The sequence below is a fragment of the Chiloscyllium plagiosum genome, unplaced genomic scaffold (assembly GCF_037043375.1).
Source record: "Chiloscyllium plagiosum isolate Xiang-an unplaced genomic scaffold, Cpla_swu_hap1 HiC_scaffold_8, whole genome shotgun sequence".
Classification (NCBI taxonomy): Eukaryota; Metazoa; Chordata; class Chondrichthyes; order Orectolobiformes; family Hemiscylliidae; genus Chiloscyllium; species Chiloscyllium plagiosum.
Window position 1 is genome coordinate 24,696,258 of NW_028270146.1, and position 17,416 is coordinate 24,713,673.

The following is a 17,416-nucleotide window of genomic DNA, read 5'->3' on the forward strand; positions in this document are numbered from 1 at the left end:
AACCCTCCAACTCAGCACCACTCTCTTGAATTATGTTACCTGTCCATCTTCCTTCCCACCTATCTGCTCCACCGTCCACTCCAACCTATCACCATCACCCTATCTATCTACCTATTGCATTCCTAGCTGCCTTCCCCCCCGGCCCACTGCCATCCTTGATGAATATGCTGTGCTTGAAACGTCAACTCTCCTGCTCCTCGGATGCTGCCTGATCGACCGTGCTTTTCCAGCCCCACACGTTTTGACTCTGATCTTCAGCATCTGCAGTCTTCACTTTCTTCCATATGAAATCTAAGAAGGGAGGACTCATTACTGACAGTGGGGAGATTTCCATCAGTCACCTTTCCTGACTCCCATCTTGCTTTTCTTTTACAGATCCAGCTTCAGCCTACATCAGGCAGCTCGAGAGTAAAGTCAAGTTACTGGAAGAAGACAACAAGATTTTAGCACAGGTTTGTCACACCAGACGCCTGGTCTGAACATTGGGCTAATGTGTAAAATTCTCCATCATCAGTCAGTGCTTGCAGTGATTAGTGGAAGGCCTTCCCCTGAAAATGAAACCGGGGCAGAGATTTTGCATCATGCTTTCATACATTGAGTATTGTCTAAATACAAACTCATGGCATGAAGAGCCCTTGTTTGGCAATTGCAACAAAGTTTTCTAATGTCTAACTAATGCTCACTACCCGAGGAAGCGTGATAACAAGTCAATGACAAATCCATTGGTGCACATCAGTAATGTGGGGCCACTTCAACAGTATGGTTTGTAGAATGTCATTTCTAACTGTTTGGTATGTTTGTATTGAGCAGATACATTATTTGTATCACTTGGACCTATGCACACATTAATGCAAAATTACTGAAAGTTGACAATGCCTTTCAAGAAATTCAAGTCAGTAGCAATGTGGATTCAAACTGGTTGAGGAAGGTTTATCATGGAACTTCCCAGCGGTCAGTATGTGGACCCTTGCTTTTCCTGATATATATATTAATGATCTAGATCATGATGTGCAGTGGAAAGTTTCAGAGTTTGCAGATGACTCTACACTTGGAAGAATTGTGAAGTGTGAGCAGTGTGGAACTCCAAAGGACATTGACAAGTTGGTGGAGTGGGCTGCTAGGTGGCAGTTAAGGCTTAATGCAAAGAACTGCTAGATGAAGCATCTTTGTCATAAGAACATGGATAGACAATATAAAAGAAGGGGTACAGTTTGAAAAGGGGTGCAGAAGTACCTGTGTGTACATGCGCACAGATCAATGAAGGTGGAAGGACAGCATAAGAATTAGTAAATTTGCAGATGACACCAAAGAAGGTTACCTCAGAGTAGGAGAAAGTGAGGACTGCAGATGCTGGAGATCAGAGCTGAAAATGTGTTGCTGGAAAAGCGCCGCAGGTCAGGCAGCATCCAAGGAGCAGGAAAATCGACGTTTCGGGCATGAGCCCTTCTTCAGGAATGGGGAAAGTGTGCCAAGCAGGCTAAGATAAAAGGTAGGGAGGAGGGACTTGGGTGAGGGGCATTGGAAATGCGATAGGTGGAAGGAGGTTAAGGTGAGGGTGATAGGCCGGAGTGGGGGTGGGGGCGGAGAGGTCAGGAAGAAGATTGCAGGTTAGGAAGGTGGTGCTGAGTTTGAGGGTTGGGACTGAGACAAGGTGGGGGGAGGGGAAATGAGGAAACTGGAGAAATCTGAGTTTATCCCTTGTGGTTGGAGGGTTCCTAGGTGGAAGATGAGGCTCTCTTCCTCCAGCCGTCGTGTTGCTATGGTCTGGCGATGGAGGAGTCCAAGGACCTGCATGTCCTTGGTGGAATGGGAGGGGGAGTTGAAGTGTTGAGCCACGGGGTGGTTGGTTGGTTGGTCCGGGTATCCCAGAGGGGTTCTCTGAAACATTCCGCAAGTAGGCGGCCTGTCTCCCCAATATAGAGGAGGCCACATCGGGTGCAGTGGATGCAGAAAATGATGTGTGTGGAGGTGCAGGTGAATTTGTGGCGGATATGGAAGGATCCTTGGGGCCTAGGGGGGAGGTGTGGGCCCAAGTTTTGCATTTCTTGCGGTTGCAGAGGAAGGTGCTGGGAGTGGAGGTTGGGTTGGTGGGGTGTGTGGACCTGACGAGGGAGTCACGGAGGGAGTGGTACCTCAGAGTACAATGGGATCTTGATCAGATAGGCAATGGGCTGAGGAGTGGCAGATGGAGTTTAATTGAGATATATTTGAGATACTGCATTTTGGAAAGGCAAATCAGGGCAGGACGCATACAGGGCTCAGGCCCAAAACGTCAATTCTCCTGCTCTTGGATGGTGACTGACCTGCTGTGCTTTCTCAGCACCACACTCTTGACTCTGGTCTCCAGCATCTGCAGTCCTCACTTTCTCCTAGTATACACTTAATGATAAGGTCCTGTGGAGTGTTGCTGAATAAAGAGACCTTGGAGTGCAGTTTCAGCAGTTTCAAAGTTCCTTGAAAGTGGAGTCCCAGGTAGATAGGATAGTGAAGAAGGCATTTGGTATACTTGCATTTATTGGTCAGTACATTGGGTATAGGAGTTGGGAGGTCATATTACATCTGTACAGAACATTGGTTAGGCCACTTTTGGAATATTGCATGCAATTCTGGTCTCCCTGCTATAGGAAGGATGTTGTGAAACCTGAAAGAGTTCAGATAAGATTTACAAGGATGTTGCTGGGTTGAAGGGTTTAAGCTATGGGAGAGGCTGAATTGGCTGAGGATGTTTTCCCTAGAGCATCAGAGGCTGAGGGGTGACCTTATAGAGGTTTATAAAATCATGAGGGGTATGGATAGGATAAACAGACACTGTCTTTTCCCCGGGGTGGGGGAATCCAAAACTACGGGACATAGGTTTAAGGTGAGAAAGGAGAGATTTAAAATGAAACTAAGGGGCAACATTTTCACACAGAGGGTGGCGAGTGTATGGAATGAGGAAATGGTGGCGGCTGGTACATTTACAACATTTAAAAGGCATCTGGTTGGGTGTATGCGTAGGAGGGGTTTGGAGGTATCGGGGATATCTGGTCGGCATGGGTGAGTTGGACCAAAGGGTCTGTTTCTGTGCTGTATAGCTTTATGGATCTGTGACATCATGACAAGTGGTGAGAAGACTTAATAAAGCCTACAGTTTTCTTGGATTTATTAACAGTAAAATAAGTACAGGAGCAATGAGGTAATGTTGAACTTGTACAAGACACTTGTTAGACATCAGCTGGCATGTTGGTTACAGCTCATCAAAAAGTATAGCTTTTGAGAAAACGTTTGAAAGTGCACTCAAATGAAATTCTGTTTCCAGCTTCTATTCCTTTTCTATTTTCTGCAATCTTGTGGCTTCTGCTATATTTTTGTCATCGCCGTCTCACTTCACCACTGAAGGTGGTTATTTTTATCAGTCTCCCTTTTGAACTTGAATGCAAAGAGTCTGGTAATTTGTGGGATAGCAGTGTAAAAATAGCCAGGAAAGCCACTGGATTGCCATTGCAAGATATGCATATCCCACCCTAATTGACTGATCTTAGAATGCTCTTTAAATTGTCAACTGGTTGTGAATGATTCTACAAAACTTCAGAAGAGAATTGGACACATCCATTGACAATGCCCTTGGTGCCGAAACTCTGTCAATCCCAGCCTAATAAAATTTGGATTGTCAAATTCAAAGACAGAACAACTGAGGAAAATGTCAAAAGCCCTACAACAAAAGCTACTGCTTGAATGTGTCAACTATGAAAGCTATACTATAACCAGAAACAGTATGGCTAATTTAGGAATCGACAAATACTCACTGAATTTGATAGCTCTGAAACCAGAACAGAAGGTTCTTTTATCACTATCCCGGACCCTGTATTCCCTTTCTTTTGTTCCAATCTCCTAACTGCAGTCTCTCCATCCGGCTGTTCATTTATATTTGCCATCACTCTCTTTAGATCTGCCTCGCTCCAATGCAAAAGCAGAGACTGAATTGATGATGTGCATCAGAGGAATGCGGACAGGTCTGTGTTGCTGTTCAGAATCAACAGCAGATTCTTTGATTCTGTTTATCATGGCTGAATAGTGTGTGACATTTCCCGGGCCTCAGACGGCTTATACTTGCAATGACATGAGGAGTCCTTGGCCTGCCTTCAACTAGCAGAATCCTATGCTACCCCGCATGTTCAGTGGAACGCTTTCATAAATGGCTTTTTTCTTGTACTCAATCACCATTTCTTTACGGTGCGACAAGTTACAATTCAGGTCTGCCCATCCTCCCTCTGCTGTCTTTGTATAATATTGAATAAAGGAGGGCTTAGCCTGTAATCAATATGTGCAGGCTCTCACTCTTCATCAGATCATGATTGGTTTTACCTGTTCTTTACAACTGTTAAAGAGAAGCCAGGTTGGGCTTGACTGACCAACAGCGTGACGATTGAACCAGTTTCATGTCAGTCAGTTTTCAGCTGGTTGGCTCTTGTCTGCTACCAGATGTCTTTCTCACCAGTCATTTTTGTTGGAAACGCCTCTAAGAACCGTAATTATTTATCTTAATTTGATCGAGGGCTGAGTTTTACAGCCATGGTTCCCTGGAGCCTAAGAGTTCCTCAAACATCCCAAAAGCGTTTCATGTGATTTTCAGGTCAATTGAAATTTATGCCAATTGTTTTTAAAAACTTGTTCAAAATGTCCTTCTCCATTTATAGAAAAGATAAGAATTAAATCAGTTTGCATTTTCATTCTTTTGTTCATTAGTGAATTATGATGTATTATTTGTATGGCTGGAGGTGCACAGAATTTCACAAGATATGTAGGGGTCCTGAACTTAAAGGTTGCAGACCACTTTGGGGTAACACTAGTTGTAGATGGCAAACCCAAGTTGTATTCTCCTGTGCAGTATGGACAAGAAGGCAAGGAGGAGGCAGTCAGAGCAATCGTCCTCTCAGATTATCACAGCCCAGTTCTGTGGCTTGCCAACTGGACTAGGATTTGGATCTGACCCACGAGGAAGTCCTCCCACGTGGCTGCCTTCTCTGCCTGAAAGGTATCCTGGACAGGGCACTCACGATTGCACCAAATCCAATCGGTTGTACTGATGATCTCTCTATTCCCCTTAGTCTTCCACCTTGCGCAGAGAGGCATTGATTTACTGTTGAACCAGTTGACAACCACCCTACTCAGCAGAACGTGAACCATTAACACCTCCTGAGTGCAATTCAAAGTGAGAATTTCTATTTGTTGATTGCAGCTGACCACTGCTTTGTCCTTTGCCAGTCTGAGAGAAGTAAATCACCCAGACAGTGAAATTGCAGTCCTGTGAGCCCAAGGTAATGAGTTGGACGGGAGCAGAATGCCTCAGGCATAAGTATTCAATCACTAATCAACCACAAAATATTGCCTATACATTTGAAATGATATAGGTAAAAACAATGACTGCAGATGCTGGAAACCAGATTCTGGATTAATGGTGCTGGAAGAGCACAGCAGTTCAGGCAGCATCCGAGGAGCAGTAAAATCGACGTTTCGGGCAAAAACCCTTCATCAGGAATAAAGGCAGAGAGCCTAAAGGGTGGAGAGATAAGCTAGAGGAGGGTGGGGGTGGGGAGAAAGTAGCATAGAGTACAATAGGTGAGTGGGGGAGGGGATGAAGGTGATAGGTCAGGGAGGAGAGGGTGGAGTGGATAGGTGGAAAAGGAGATAGGCAGGTAGGACAGGTCATGGGGACAGTGCTGAGCTGGAAGTTTGGAACTAGGGTGAGGTGGGGGAAGGGAAAATGAGGAAGCTGTTGAAGTCCACATTGATGCCCTGGGGTTGAAGTGTTCCGAGACGGAAGATGAGGCGTTCTTCCTCCAGGCGTCTGTGGTGAGGGAGCGGCGGTGAAGGAGGCCCAGGACCTCCATGTCCTCGGCAGAGTGGGAGGGGAGTTAAAATGTTGGGCCACAGGGCAATGTGGTTGATTGGTGCAGGTGTCCCGGAGATTTTCCCTAAAGCGCTCTGCTTGGAGGCGTCCAGTCTCCCCAATGTAGAGGAGACCGCATCGGGAGCAACGGATACAATAAATATTATTAGTGGATGTGCCAGTAAGACTTTGATGGATGTGGAAGGCTCCTTTAGGGCCTTGGATAGAGGTGAGGGAGGAGGTGTGGGCGCAGGTTTTACAGTTCCTGTGGTGGCAGGGGAAGGTGCCAGGATGGGAGGGTGGGTTGTAGGGGGGCGTGAACCTGACCAGGTAGTCACGGAAAGAACGGTCTTTGCGGAAGGCGGAAAGAGGTGGGGAGGGAAATACATCCCTGGTGGTGGAGTCCGTTTGGAGATGGCGGAAATGTTGGCGGATGATTTGGTTTATGCAAAGGTTGGTAGGGTGGAAGGTGAGCACCAGTGGCGTTCTGTCCTTGTTACGGTTGGAGGGGTGGGGTCTGAGGGCGGAGGTGCGGGATGTGGACGAGATGCGTTGGGCATCTTTAACCATGTGGGAAGGGAAATTGCGGTCTCTAAAGAAGTAGGCCATCTGGTCCATTTTCCTAGTCAGACATATTCTTTCAGCCATCTGTGCTTCATTCCAATGTTAAAAACCTCAATCTACTTTCTGCAGAGACACCTTGCTAGTTTGGGAGGACATCAGTCTGTTACTGGAGAGAGAGAAAAGGAGAGGGAGTGCTCCAGATCCATGAGCTTTGACAGGAACAGCACTACTGAAGAAATAATGGCAGTGTTTCCAGAGGTTTTGCCTGGCCTGCTGGGAGTTTCAAGCATTTTCTGTTTATTTTCCAAATTTCAGGCTTCTTTGGCAAAATTATAACTGGTGCTTTACCATATGGCACCTCTAAATGAGATTAGCAGCTAAATGTTAAATTAGAAAGATAGCTCGCTTAGTTCATGCTTGACAAAAATTGATTGCGACTGCGTGAAATCTGTTTGATGCAGAACTCTTGCATATATATGAGTCTTGCTTTAAGATTGAAACCTTGAATCTAATCCCAGTGGTGCAAGTTGCTAACTCTTTCTGACTATGAAGTGATATCCTAATAAATTAAAATAACCATGAAAGGTAGTCAGCATGGGAAGGTGAGTAAGAATGGAGTGCTGCTCCTTATAACCTGTCGAAATAGGAGAGCTTTTGCACATTTTGAGGAGAGGTAAATGTTTATATTTCCTATCTGTGCCTCTGAATGAGCTCCATGTGTTTGCAAATTGTGTTCTTATGGGGTCTTTTGCAGCCTGCACTTATACTGGCTGCATAGTTGTGCTTTACTGTGGAAACGCAGGGTGACTGATAGTTGTGGTTCTGTTTGCCGAGCTGGGAATTTGTGTTGCAGATGTTTTGTCCCCTGCCTAGGTGACATCATCAGTGCTTGGGAGCCTCCTGTGAAGCGCTTCTGTGATGTTTCCTCCGGTATTTATAGTGATTTGTATCTGCCGCTTCCGGTTGTCAGTTCCAGCTGTCTGCTGCAGTGGTCGGTATATTGGGTCCAGGTCGATGTGCTTATTGATTGAATCTGTGGATGAGTGCCATGCCTCTAGGAATTCCCTGGCTGTTCTCAGTTTGGCTTGTCCTATAATAGTAGTGTTGTCCCAGTCGAACTCATGTTGCTTGTCATCTGAGTGTGTGGCTACTAAGGATAGCTGGTCATGTCGTTTCGTGGCTAGTTGGTGTTCATAGATGTGGACCGTTAGCAGTCTTCCTGTTTGTCCTATGTAGTATTTTGTGCAGTCCTTGCATGGGATTTTGTACACTACATTGGTTTTGCTCATGCTGGGTATCGGGTCCTTCGTCCTGGTGAATTGTTGTCTGAGAGTGGCTGTTGGTTTGTGTGCTGTTATGAGTCCTAGTGGTCACAGTAGTCTGGCTGTCAGTTCAGAAATGTTTTTGATGTATGGTAGTGTGGCTAGTCCTTTTGGTTGTGGCATGTCCTCATTCCGTTGTTTATCCCTTAAGCATCTGTTGATGAAATTGCGCGGGTATCCATTTTTGGCGAATACATTGTATAGGTGTTCTTCTTCCTCTTTTTGCAATTCTGGTGTGCTGCAGTGGCCCTTTTGAATAGTGTCTTGATGCAACTTCTTTTGTGTGTGTTGGAGTGATTGCTTTCGTAGTTTAGGACTGTGTGTGTGGCTTTCCTGTGTACCTTTGTGGTGAATTCTCCGTTCGGTGTTCTCTGTACCATCACGTCTAGGAATGGGAGTTGGTTGTCCTTTTCTTCCTCTCTAGTGAATCGAGATTCCTGTGAGTGTGGCATTGATGATCCAGTGTGTATTCTCTATTTCTGTGTTTTTAATGATTACAAAGGTATCATCTACATGTCTGGATTAGAAACCTCTCCCACAGACAGCTCACAGACACGGAAAGAACAATACTGGCCAAGGGACTCAACTACAACCACAGGGACACCAAGACAGCAGACTTCCTAGCAGCACTAGAATGCACACTCAGGAACAATGGACTGACAGAAGAGACACAACAAACAGTGAGACAAAGTATCGTACACCTGATAACAAGGAAAAGACAAACACACAACCTCAACACTAAGGAGAGGGAAGCATTAAAAGCACTAAGAAACGATAAGAACATAATCATACTACCAGCAGACAAAGGCAGAATGACGGTTATCCTGGACAAAGCAGAGTACATCCAAAAAGCACAACAACTACTTGCAGATACCAACACCTACCAAAAGAGGGAGTTTGACCCCACCCCACAGCTCACCAATAGGATAAACAACACACTGAGGAACCTACAAAAAAACGGACAGATAACCAGGTCGGACCTACAGAGAATGAAACCTGAAAGCAATAACACCCCCAGATTCTATGGACTACCTAAAGTGCACAAACCAGACATCCCACTCAGACCCATAGTATCACTACCAGGGACACCATCACACAAACTGGCTAAAGAACTACAGCAGAAACTGAAACACCTGATCAGCGGATCCAGACATTCTATACAGTCAACACAGGAATTCTTGGACATCAGAAATATACACATAGACAAGGAAGAAACCATGGTCTCATTCGATGTAACGGCACTGTTCACCTTGATCGACAAAACCCTAGCCAGAGAAACAATAGTCAACCTGCTGGACATACAGAACAGATAACAAGACGGGGAACCTATCAACAAAGTCTGCATACTCAAACTACTGGACCTGTGCCTCACAACACACTTCACATTCAACAATTAAATATATGAACAAATCAATGGGCTCACCCATCTCTGGACTCATAGCTGAAGCGGTAATGCAAAGGTTAGAACAAACAGTCTTACCGCAAATTCAACCCAAACTCTGGGTCAGATACGTGGATGATACCTTTGTAATCATTAAAAACACAGAAATAGAGAACACACACTGGATCATCAATGCCACACTCACAGGAATCAGATTCACTAGAGAGGAAGAAAAGGACAACCAACTCCCATTCCTAGACGTGATGGTACAGAGAACACCGAACAGAGAATTCACTACAAAAGTATACAGGAAAGCCACAAACACAGACCAAGTCCTAAACTATGAAAGCAATCACTCCAACACACACAAAAGAAGTTGCATCAAGACACTATTCAAAAGGGCCACTGCAGTACACCAGAATTGCAAAAAGAGGAAGAAGAACACCTATACAATGTATTCGCCAAAAACGGATACCCGCGCAATTTCATCAACAGATGCTTAAGGGAAAGACAACGGAATGAGGACATGCCACAACTCAAAGGACTAGCCACACTACCATACATCAAAAACATTTCTGAACTGACAGCCAGACTACTGCGACCACTAGGATCATACTCATAACAGCACACAAACCAACAGCCACTCTCAGACAACAACTCACCAGGACGAAGGACCCGATACCCAGCATGAGCAAAACCAATGTAGTGTACAAAATCCCATGCAAGGACTGCACAAAATACTACATAGGACAAACAGGAAGACAGCTAACGATCCGCATCCATGAACACCAACTAGCCACGAAACGACATGACCAGCTATCCTTAGTAGCCACACATTCAGATGACAAGCAACATGAGTTTGACTGGGACAACACTACTATTATAGGACAAGCCAAACTGAGAACAGCCAGGGAATTCCTAGAGGCATGGCACTCATCCACAGATTCAATCAATAAGCACATCGACCTGGACCCAATATACCGGCCACTGCAGCGGACAGCTGGAACTGACAACCGGAAGCGGCAGATACAAATCACTATAAATACCGGAGGAAACATCACAGAAGCGCTTCACAGGAGGCTCCCAAGCACTGAGGATGTCACCTAGATAGGGGATGAAACGTCTGCAACACAAATTCCCAGCTCGGCGAACAGAACCACAACAACGAGCACCCGAGCTACAAATCTTCTCCCAAACTTTGACTGATAGTGCCTGAAGAAACTGGGGCAAAGGCACACACAATAGGGAGACCATTTCTTGTGTTTCTGTTTCAGTGGGAAGCAATGCCCTCTGATATGTACTTGCCATGTATGCTGGGAAATAATTTTCCAACATGCAATACCTCTAGGAATGCATAAATCCCCAGAACCTGATCATGTGTACCCTAGAACTCTGTGGGAAGCTAGAGAAGTGATTGCTGGGCCTCTTGCTGAGATATTTGCATCATCGATAGTCACAGGTGAGGTGCCGGAAGACTGGAGATTGCCTAACATGGTGCCACTGTTTAAGAAAGGTGGTAAGGACAAGCCAAGGAACTACAGACAAGTGAGCCTGACGTTGGTGGTGGGGGCAAGTTGTTGGAGGGAATCCTGAGGGACAGGATGTACATGTATTTGGAAAGGCAAGAACTGATTAGGGATAGTCAACATGGCTATCATGTTTCACAAACTTGATTGAGTTTTTTGAGGAAGTAACAAAGAGGATTGATGAGGGCAGAGCAATAGAAGTGATCTACATGGACTTCAGTAAGGCGTTCGACAAGGTTCCCCACAGGAGACTGGTCAGCAAGGTTAGATCTCAGGGAGAACTAGCAATTTGAATACAGAACTGGCTCAAAGTTAGAAGACAGAGGGTGGTGATGGAGGGTTGTTTTTTAGACTGGAGGCCTGTGACCAGTAGAGTGCCACAAGGATCAGTGCTGGATCCTCTACTTTTTGCCATTTATATAAATGATTTGGATGTGAGCATAAGAGGTATAGTTGGTAAGTTTGCAGATGACACCAAAATTGGAGGTGTAGTGGACAGCGAAGAGGGTTACCTCAGATTACAACAGGATCTTGATCAGATGGGCCAATAGGCTGAGACGTGGCAAATGAAGTTTAATTTGGATAAATGTGAGGTGCTGCATTTTGGGAAAGCAAATTATAGCAGGACGTAGACACTTAATGGTAAGGTCCTAAGGAGTGTTGCTGAACAAAGAGACCTTGGAGTGCAGGTTCATAGCGCCTTGAAAGTGGAATCGCAGGTAGAAAGGATAGTGAAGAAGGCATTTGGAATGCTTTCTTTTATTGGTCAGAATATTGAGTAGAGGGGTTGGGAGGTCATGTTGCGGCTGTACAGGACATTGGTTAGGCCACTGTTAGAATATTGTGTGCAATTCTGGTCTCCTTCCTATTGGAAATATGCTGTGAAACTTGAAAGGGTTCAGCAAAGATTTACAAGGATATTGCCAGGATATGAGCTATAAGGAGAGGCTGAACAGGCTGGGGCTGTTTTCCCTGGAGCGTCAGAGGCTGAGGGATGATCTTATAGAGGTTTATAAAATTATGTGGGGCATGGATAGGATAAGTAGACAAAGTCTTTTCCCTGGGGTCGAGGAGTCAAGAACTAGAGGGCATAGATTTAGGGTGAGAGGGAAAAGATATAAAAGAAACCTAAGGGGCAACGTTTTCACGCAGAGGGTGATACATGTATGGAATGAGCTGCCAGAGGAAGTGGTGGAGGCTGGTACAGTTGCAACATTTAAAAGGCATTTAGATGGGTATATGAATAGGAAGGGTTTGGAGGGATATGAGCCGGGTGCTGACAGTTGGGATTAGATTAGGTTGGGATATCTGGTCGGCATGGACGGGTTGGACCGAAGGGTCTGGTTCCGTGCTGTCCATCTCTATGACTCTATGACAAGGCTTTGCCATGGTATCAGTAAAAAAATTACCTTTGTTGGATTGACATCATGGGTCCCACTCATGAAGCATCTGTTTTACTGTTTTATTCTTGGTGGAAAGCTTCCTCCCCCACCTCATATCCACCTCATGAAGCACATAATTAAAGAAACCACCCCTTGTATCAAAGTAATGACGAATATTGTTCTAATATTATCAGCACAGCACAGTGGATACAGGAGGTCTGAAATAAAAATAGAACTGCTGGAGAAACTCAGCAGGTCTGGCTGAGTCTGGGGAGAGAGAGAGAGAGTAAGTTAATGTTTCGGGTTCAACATTGTGACATTTTTCAAGTTTGATCCCAGATCGATAGGTTCTGTATTTTTAGTTTGGTAAGGTATTTCAGATTTACTGCTGCCCTAAGCTCTGAATCCATTTGATCAGGTTATTATATCAGCATTTGACTGAAGTGTACTGCTGCCAGCAAGATAAACAAACATAGCTATTTGGACAGACTTAGTTCTGGATTTGACCAGAAGCAAAAAAAAACACACACAGATTCAGTGGAGCTCCTGTATTATGTGGTAGTATCAGATGAGGAACAGAAGCTGCATTAATGGCTGACTGATTTTTTAAGAGCCTCCAGACTGGGTGTCAGTGGCAGTGTTGTTAGTATTTTACCAGCTGTGGGGAGCAAAGTTAGCCTTAAGCTGAAATGACCTTGTTGTGATGGAAAACTCCCTTTAGAACTAATCAATCTCCCACTGTTAATATCTGATCGGCTGGTATTATGAAAGGGCAAAGTATTATCTGTTGTAAACAGTGGGAAAGACCTGCTTTGGCTCAGATAGGAATTGGTCCAATTTAGCTTATTCACATCACATATTTAGAGGTGACTCGTTGCTAAACGTCTTGGTTTATTTCAGTGATGTGCTGTTTTGTATTTTAGTCGACATGAGAAAAATGATTTCTCTTAAATTAAATGATCCAATTTCCTTAAGGGTCACAAGCTATACTTCCAAGTGAAGCAGCAATTTGCAAGTACTTCTTTCAAATTATTCTGCTGTATTTGCTACTCACAGTATAGTTTCCCGTATAATTAGGAAACCAAATGTAGATTGGGCCATTGTATTTGTGGAATATCCCCATAAGTAATGTCAGTCTGTTGTAGCTATTTGTGTTTATGTATGTCTTATGAGATATTAGAACAGTCTGGTTTCAGTTCAATGTTGACACTCCATTTGCTGCACATTGTTTTAGTCTGTTCTTTTATGATATCACACCATTCTGTCCACAACCATGAACCTTGAACTTAACAGTGCCCTGTCATTTAACATTTCATTTTCCACCTTCCTCTCCCTCTCCCTCTTCCTCCTTGATCTAGCTGCACTATTCCAGTGAACAAGACTGTAGACTTGAGGAACATCACCTCACCGTACCTTTAGGCACTTTACACTATCTGGACTCAATACTGAATTCAGAAATGTCAGACCATAACTCTGCATTTTATTTCCTTTTAGTCACAGAGTCATACAGCACAGAAAGAGGCCTTTGGACCACTAAGTCTGCACTGACCTATCTACGCTGGTCCCACTTACCAGCATTTGGCCCATGATCTTGACATGATGATAGTTAAAGTGGTCCTCCGCATACATCTTAAAGATTGTGAGGTTTTACGTCTCAGTTCCTCTCCCAGGCATGCATTCCAGGCTGAGTGAAAATAATTCCTCAAGTTCCTTCTGACCTTCCTGCCCTTCATCTTAAAATTATGCCCCTTTATTATTGACCCTTTAACTAAGGGGAACAGTTGCTCCCTATTCACCCTTGCTCCTCAATCTCATTAACCTCAATTAGGCCCTCCCTCAATCTTCACTGCTCTGTAGAAAACAACCCTGGTCTATCTGGTATCTCCTCATAGCTAAAATGCTCCATCCCAGGCAATATATTAGAAAATCTCCTCTGCAGTGCAGTTGCACCCTTCCTATAGTGGCAGTGACCAGAACTGCACATGGTACTCCAGTTGTGGCTTAATCAAAGTCCTGTACAGCTCCAACATCACCTCCCTGCTCTTATAATCTGTACCATGACTGATAAAGGTGTGTCCTGTATGCTTTCTTAACGACCCTATTATTTGTCCTGCTGCCTTCAGGGATCTGTGCACAAGCACTCCAAGATCCCACTGAGTATCAGGGTGTCCTGCCATTCATTGAGTATTCCCTTGTTTTGTTACGGCTTCCAAAGTGCATCTCCTCAAACTAATTGGGGTAAATTCCATCTGCCACTGATCTGCCATCTGATCAATCCGTCTTATATCTTCCTATAAACCAAAACATTCATCCTCTTTATCAACCACATGACCAACCTTGCTGTCATGCGCAAACCTAATTATCATCCTCTCCCACATTCTCATCCATATTATTCATGCATATCATGACCAAGAAGGGACCCAGCACTGATCTCTGTGGTATATCAGTAGACATTGGCCTCAAGTCACACAACTAGCCTTCTATCACGCCTCTCTCCCCACCCTCCCAACCCCCCACACCAGTGCCACTAATCCATCTTGCCAAGTAACCCGATGCTATCAGTTTTGTAGAACACAAAAATGGTACAACAACTCTTTCCTATTCAAAGCTTATCCAATTCCCTTTGAAAAGTCATGATTGAACCTGCTTTTGTTGCCCATTTTTCGTGCTTCCCAGTTTGTCATCATTCACTGTATAAATGTTTTAACCTTCATTTGAGGTGATGAATTCAAACTTGAAGGCCATCCAGCATTTAGGTGGCTAGGCTTTAGGAACAAATGGAACTGACCACTTAGATTTAGGGACATAGAGATGTACAGCACAGAAACAGACTCTTCAGTCCAACTCGTCCACGCCGACCAGATATCCTAAATTAATCTAGTCCCATTTGCCAGCATTTGGCCCATATCCCTCTAAGCTGAAAATGTGTTGCTGGAACAGTGCAGCAGGTCAGGCAGCATCCAGGGAACAAGAGAATCGACGTTTCGGGCATAAGCCCTTCTTCAGGAATGAGGAAAGTGTGTCCAGCAGGCTAAGATAAAAGGTAGGGAGGAGGGACTTGGGGGAGGGGCGTTGGAAATGCGATAGGTGGAAAGAGGTCAAGGTGAGGGTGATAGATCAGACTGGGGTGGGGGCGGAGAGGTCAGGAAGAAGATTGCAGGTTAGGAAGGCGGTGCTGAGTTCGATGGATTTGACTGAGACAAGGTGGGGGGAGGGGAAATGAGGAAACTGGTGAAATCCGAGTTCATCCCTTGTGGTTGGAGGGTTCCTAGGCGGAAGATGAGGCGCTCTTCCTCCAACCATCGTGTTGTTGTGGTCTGGCGATGGAGGAGTCCAAAGACCTGCATATCCTTGGTGGAGTGGGAGGGGGAGTTGAAGTATTGAGCCACAGGCTGGTTGGGTTGGTTGGTCAGGGTGAGGACCAGTGGGGTTTCCCCACAATTTCCCACCCGACGTGGTCGACGATGCCCTCCACCGCATCTCTTCCACTTCCCGCTCCTCCGCCCTTGAGCCACCAGGACAGAACCCCACTGGTCCTCACCTACCACCCCACCAATCTCCATGTACAGCTATCATCCATCGTCATTTCCGCCACCGTAAAACGGACACCACCACCAAGGATATATTTCCCTCCCCTCCCCTATTAGCATTCCGTAAAGACCACTCCCTCCGTGACTCCCTCGTCAGATCCACACCCCCCACCAACCCAACCTCCACTCCCGGCACCTTCCCCTGCAACCGCAGGAGGTGCAAGACTTGCGCCCACACCTCCCCCCTCACCTCCCTCCAAGGCCCCAAAGGAAACTTCCATATCCGCCACAAATTCACCTGCACCTCCTCACACATCATCTATTGCATCCTCTGCACCCAATGTGGCCTCCTCTATATTGGGGATACAGGCCGGCTACTTGCGGAGCGTTTCAGAAAACACCTCTGGGACACCCGGACCAACCAACCCAACCACCCTGTGGCTCAACACTTCAACTCCCCCTCCCACTCCACCAAGGATATGCAGGTCTTTGGACTCCTCCAATACCAGACCACAACAACACGACAGTTGGAGGAAGAGCGCCTCATCTTCCGTCTAGGAACCCTCCGACCACAAGGGATGAACTCGGATTTCACCAGTTTCCTCATTTCCCCTCCCCCCACCTTGTCTCAGTCAAATCCATTGAACTCAGCACCGCCTTCCTAACCTGCAATCTTCTTCCTGACCTCTCCGCCCCCACCTCAGTCTGACCTATCACCCTCACCTTGACCTCTTTCCACCTATCACATTTCCAACGCCCCTCCCCCAAGTCCCTCCTCCCTACCTTTTATCTTAGCCTGCTGGACATACTTTTCTCATTCCTGAAGAAGGGCTTATGCCCGAAACGTCGATTCTCTTGTTCCCTGGATGCTGCCTGACCTGCTGCGCTGTTCCAGCAACACATTTTCAGCTCTGATCTCCATCATCTGCAGACATCACTTTCTCCCCATATCCCTCTAAACCCTTCCTATTCATATACCCATCCAGATACTTTTTAAATGTTGCAAGTGCCTCCACCACTTCTTGTGGCAGCTCATTCCATACACACACCACCCTCTGCATGAAAACGTTGCCCGTTAGGCCCCTTTTAAATCTTTCCCCTTTCATCTTAAACCTAAGCCCTCTAGTTTTGGACTCCCCCACCTCAGGAAAAAGACATTGTCTATTTACCCTATCCATGCCCGTCATAATTTTATTAACCTCTATAAGGTCTTCCCTTAGCATCTGATGCTGAAGGGAAAATAGCCACAGTCTATTCAGCTTCTCCCTACAGCTCAAACCCTCCAACCATGGCAACATCCTTGTAAATCTTTTTTGACCCTTTAAGATTTACAACATCTTTCCTGTAGGAGGGAGATCAGAATTGCGTGCAGTCTTCCAAAAGTGGCCTAACCAATGCCCTGTACAGCCACAACATGACCTCCCAACTCCTATACTCAATGCACTGACCAATAAAGGAAAACATACCAGATGCCTTCTTCACTATCCTATCTATCTGTGACTCCACTTCCAAGAAATATTTAATAAGTTTGCTTCCACCTTTGATAATAGTCACCCTGCTGTGTCCACTGCAACAAAACAGACTTGGGAGTAAGTTTGCTCGTGCTTTCCTCAGGCAAGAAGATGTACTTGAGAGAGGCACATAGAGTTGACCGAGCTGCTTGAAATTTTGTGTGGAGCTTTGATAGGGAGAAATTGTTTCCGTGGGTAAGAAAGTGGGTAAGTCAAAGTCCCAGATTTAAGGTAGTTGACAAAAAACGTATCCAAGGAGGAAATGAGAGAACTTTACTCTGTGATCTGGAATACATTGCCTGAAAGAACACTGATTCAGATGTAACTTTCA

General features: G+C 45.4%; 1 protein-coding gene across 2 annotated transcripts in view; it reads left to right on the top strand.

Annotated features, from left to right (window-relative positions):
- ccdc85ca (coiled-coil domain containing 85C, a) overlaps positions 1-17,416 on the top strand; it is a 262,047-nt gene that overhangs the window by 161,839 nt on the left and 82,792 nt on the right. For both annotated transcript variants that reach the window (XM_043697135.2, XM_043697133.2), the window contains exon 2: positions 376-452. In XM_043697135.2, the coding sequence (XP_043553070.2) occupies positions 376-452 (77 nt within the window). The remainder of the gene's footprint in view (positions 1-375; positions 453-17,416) is intronic.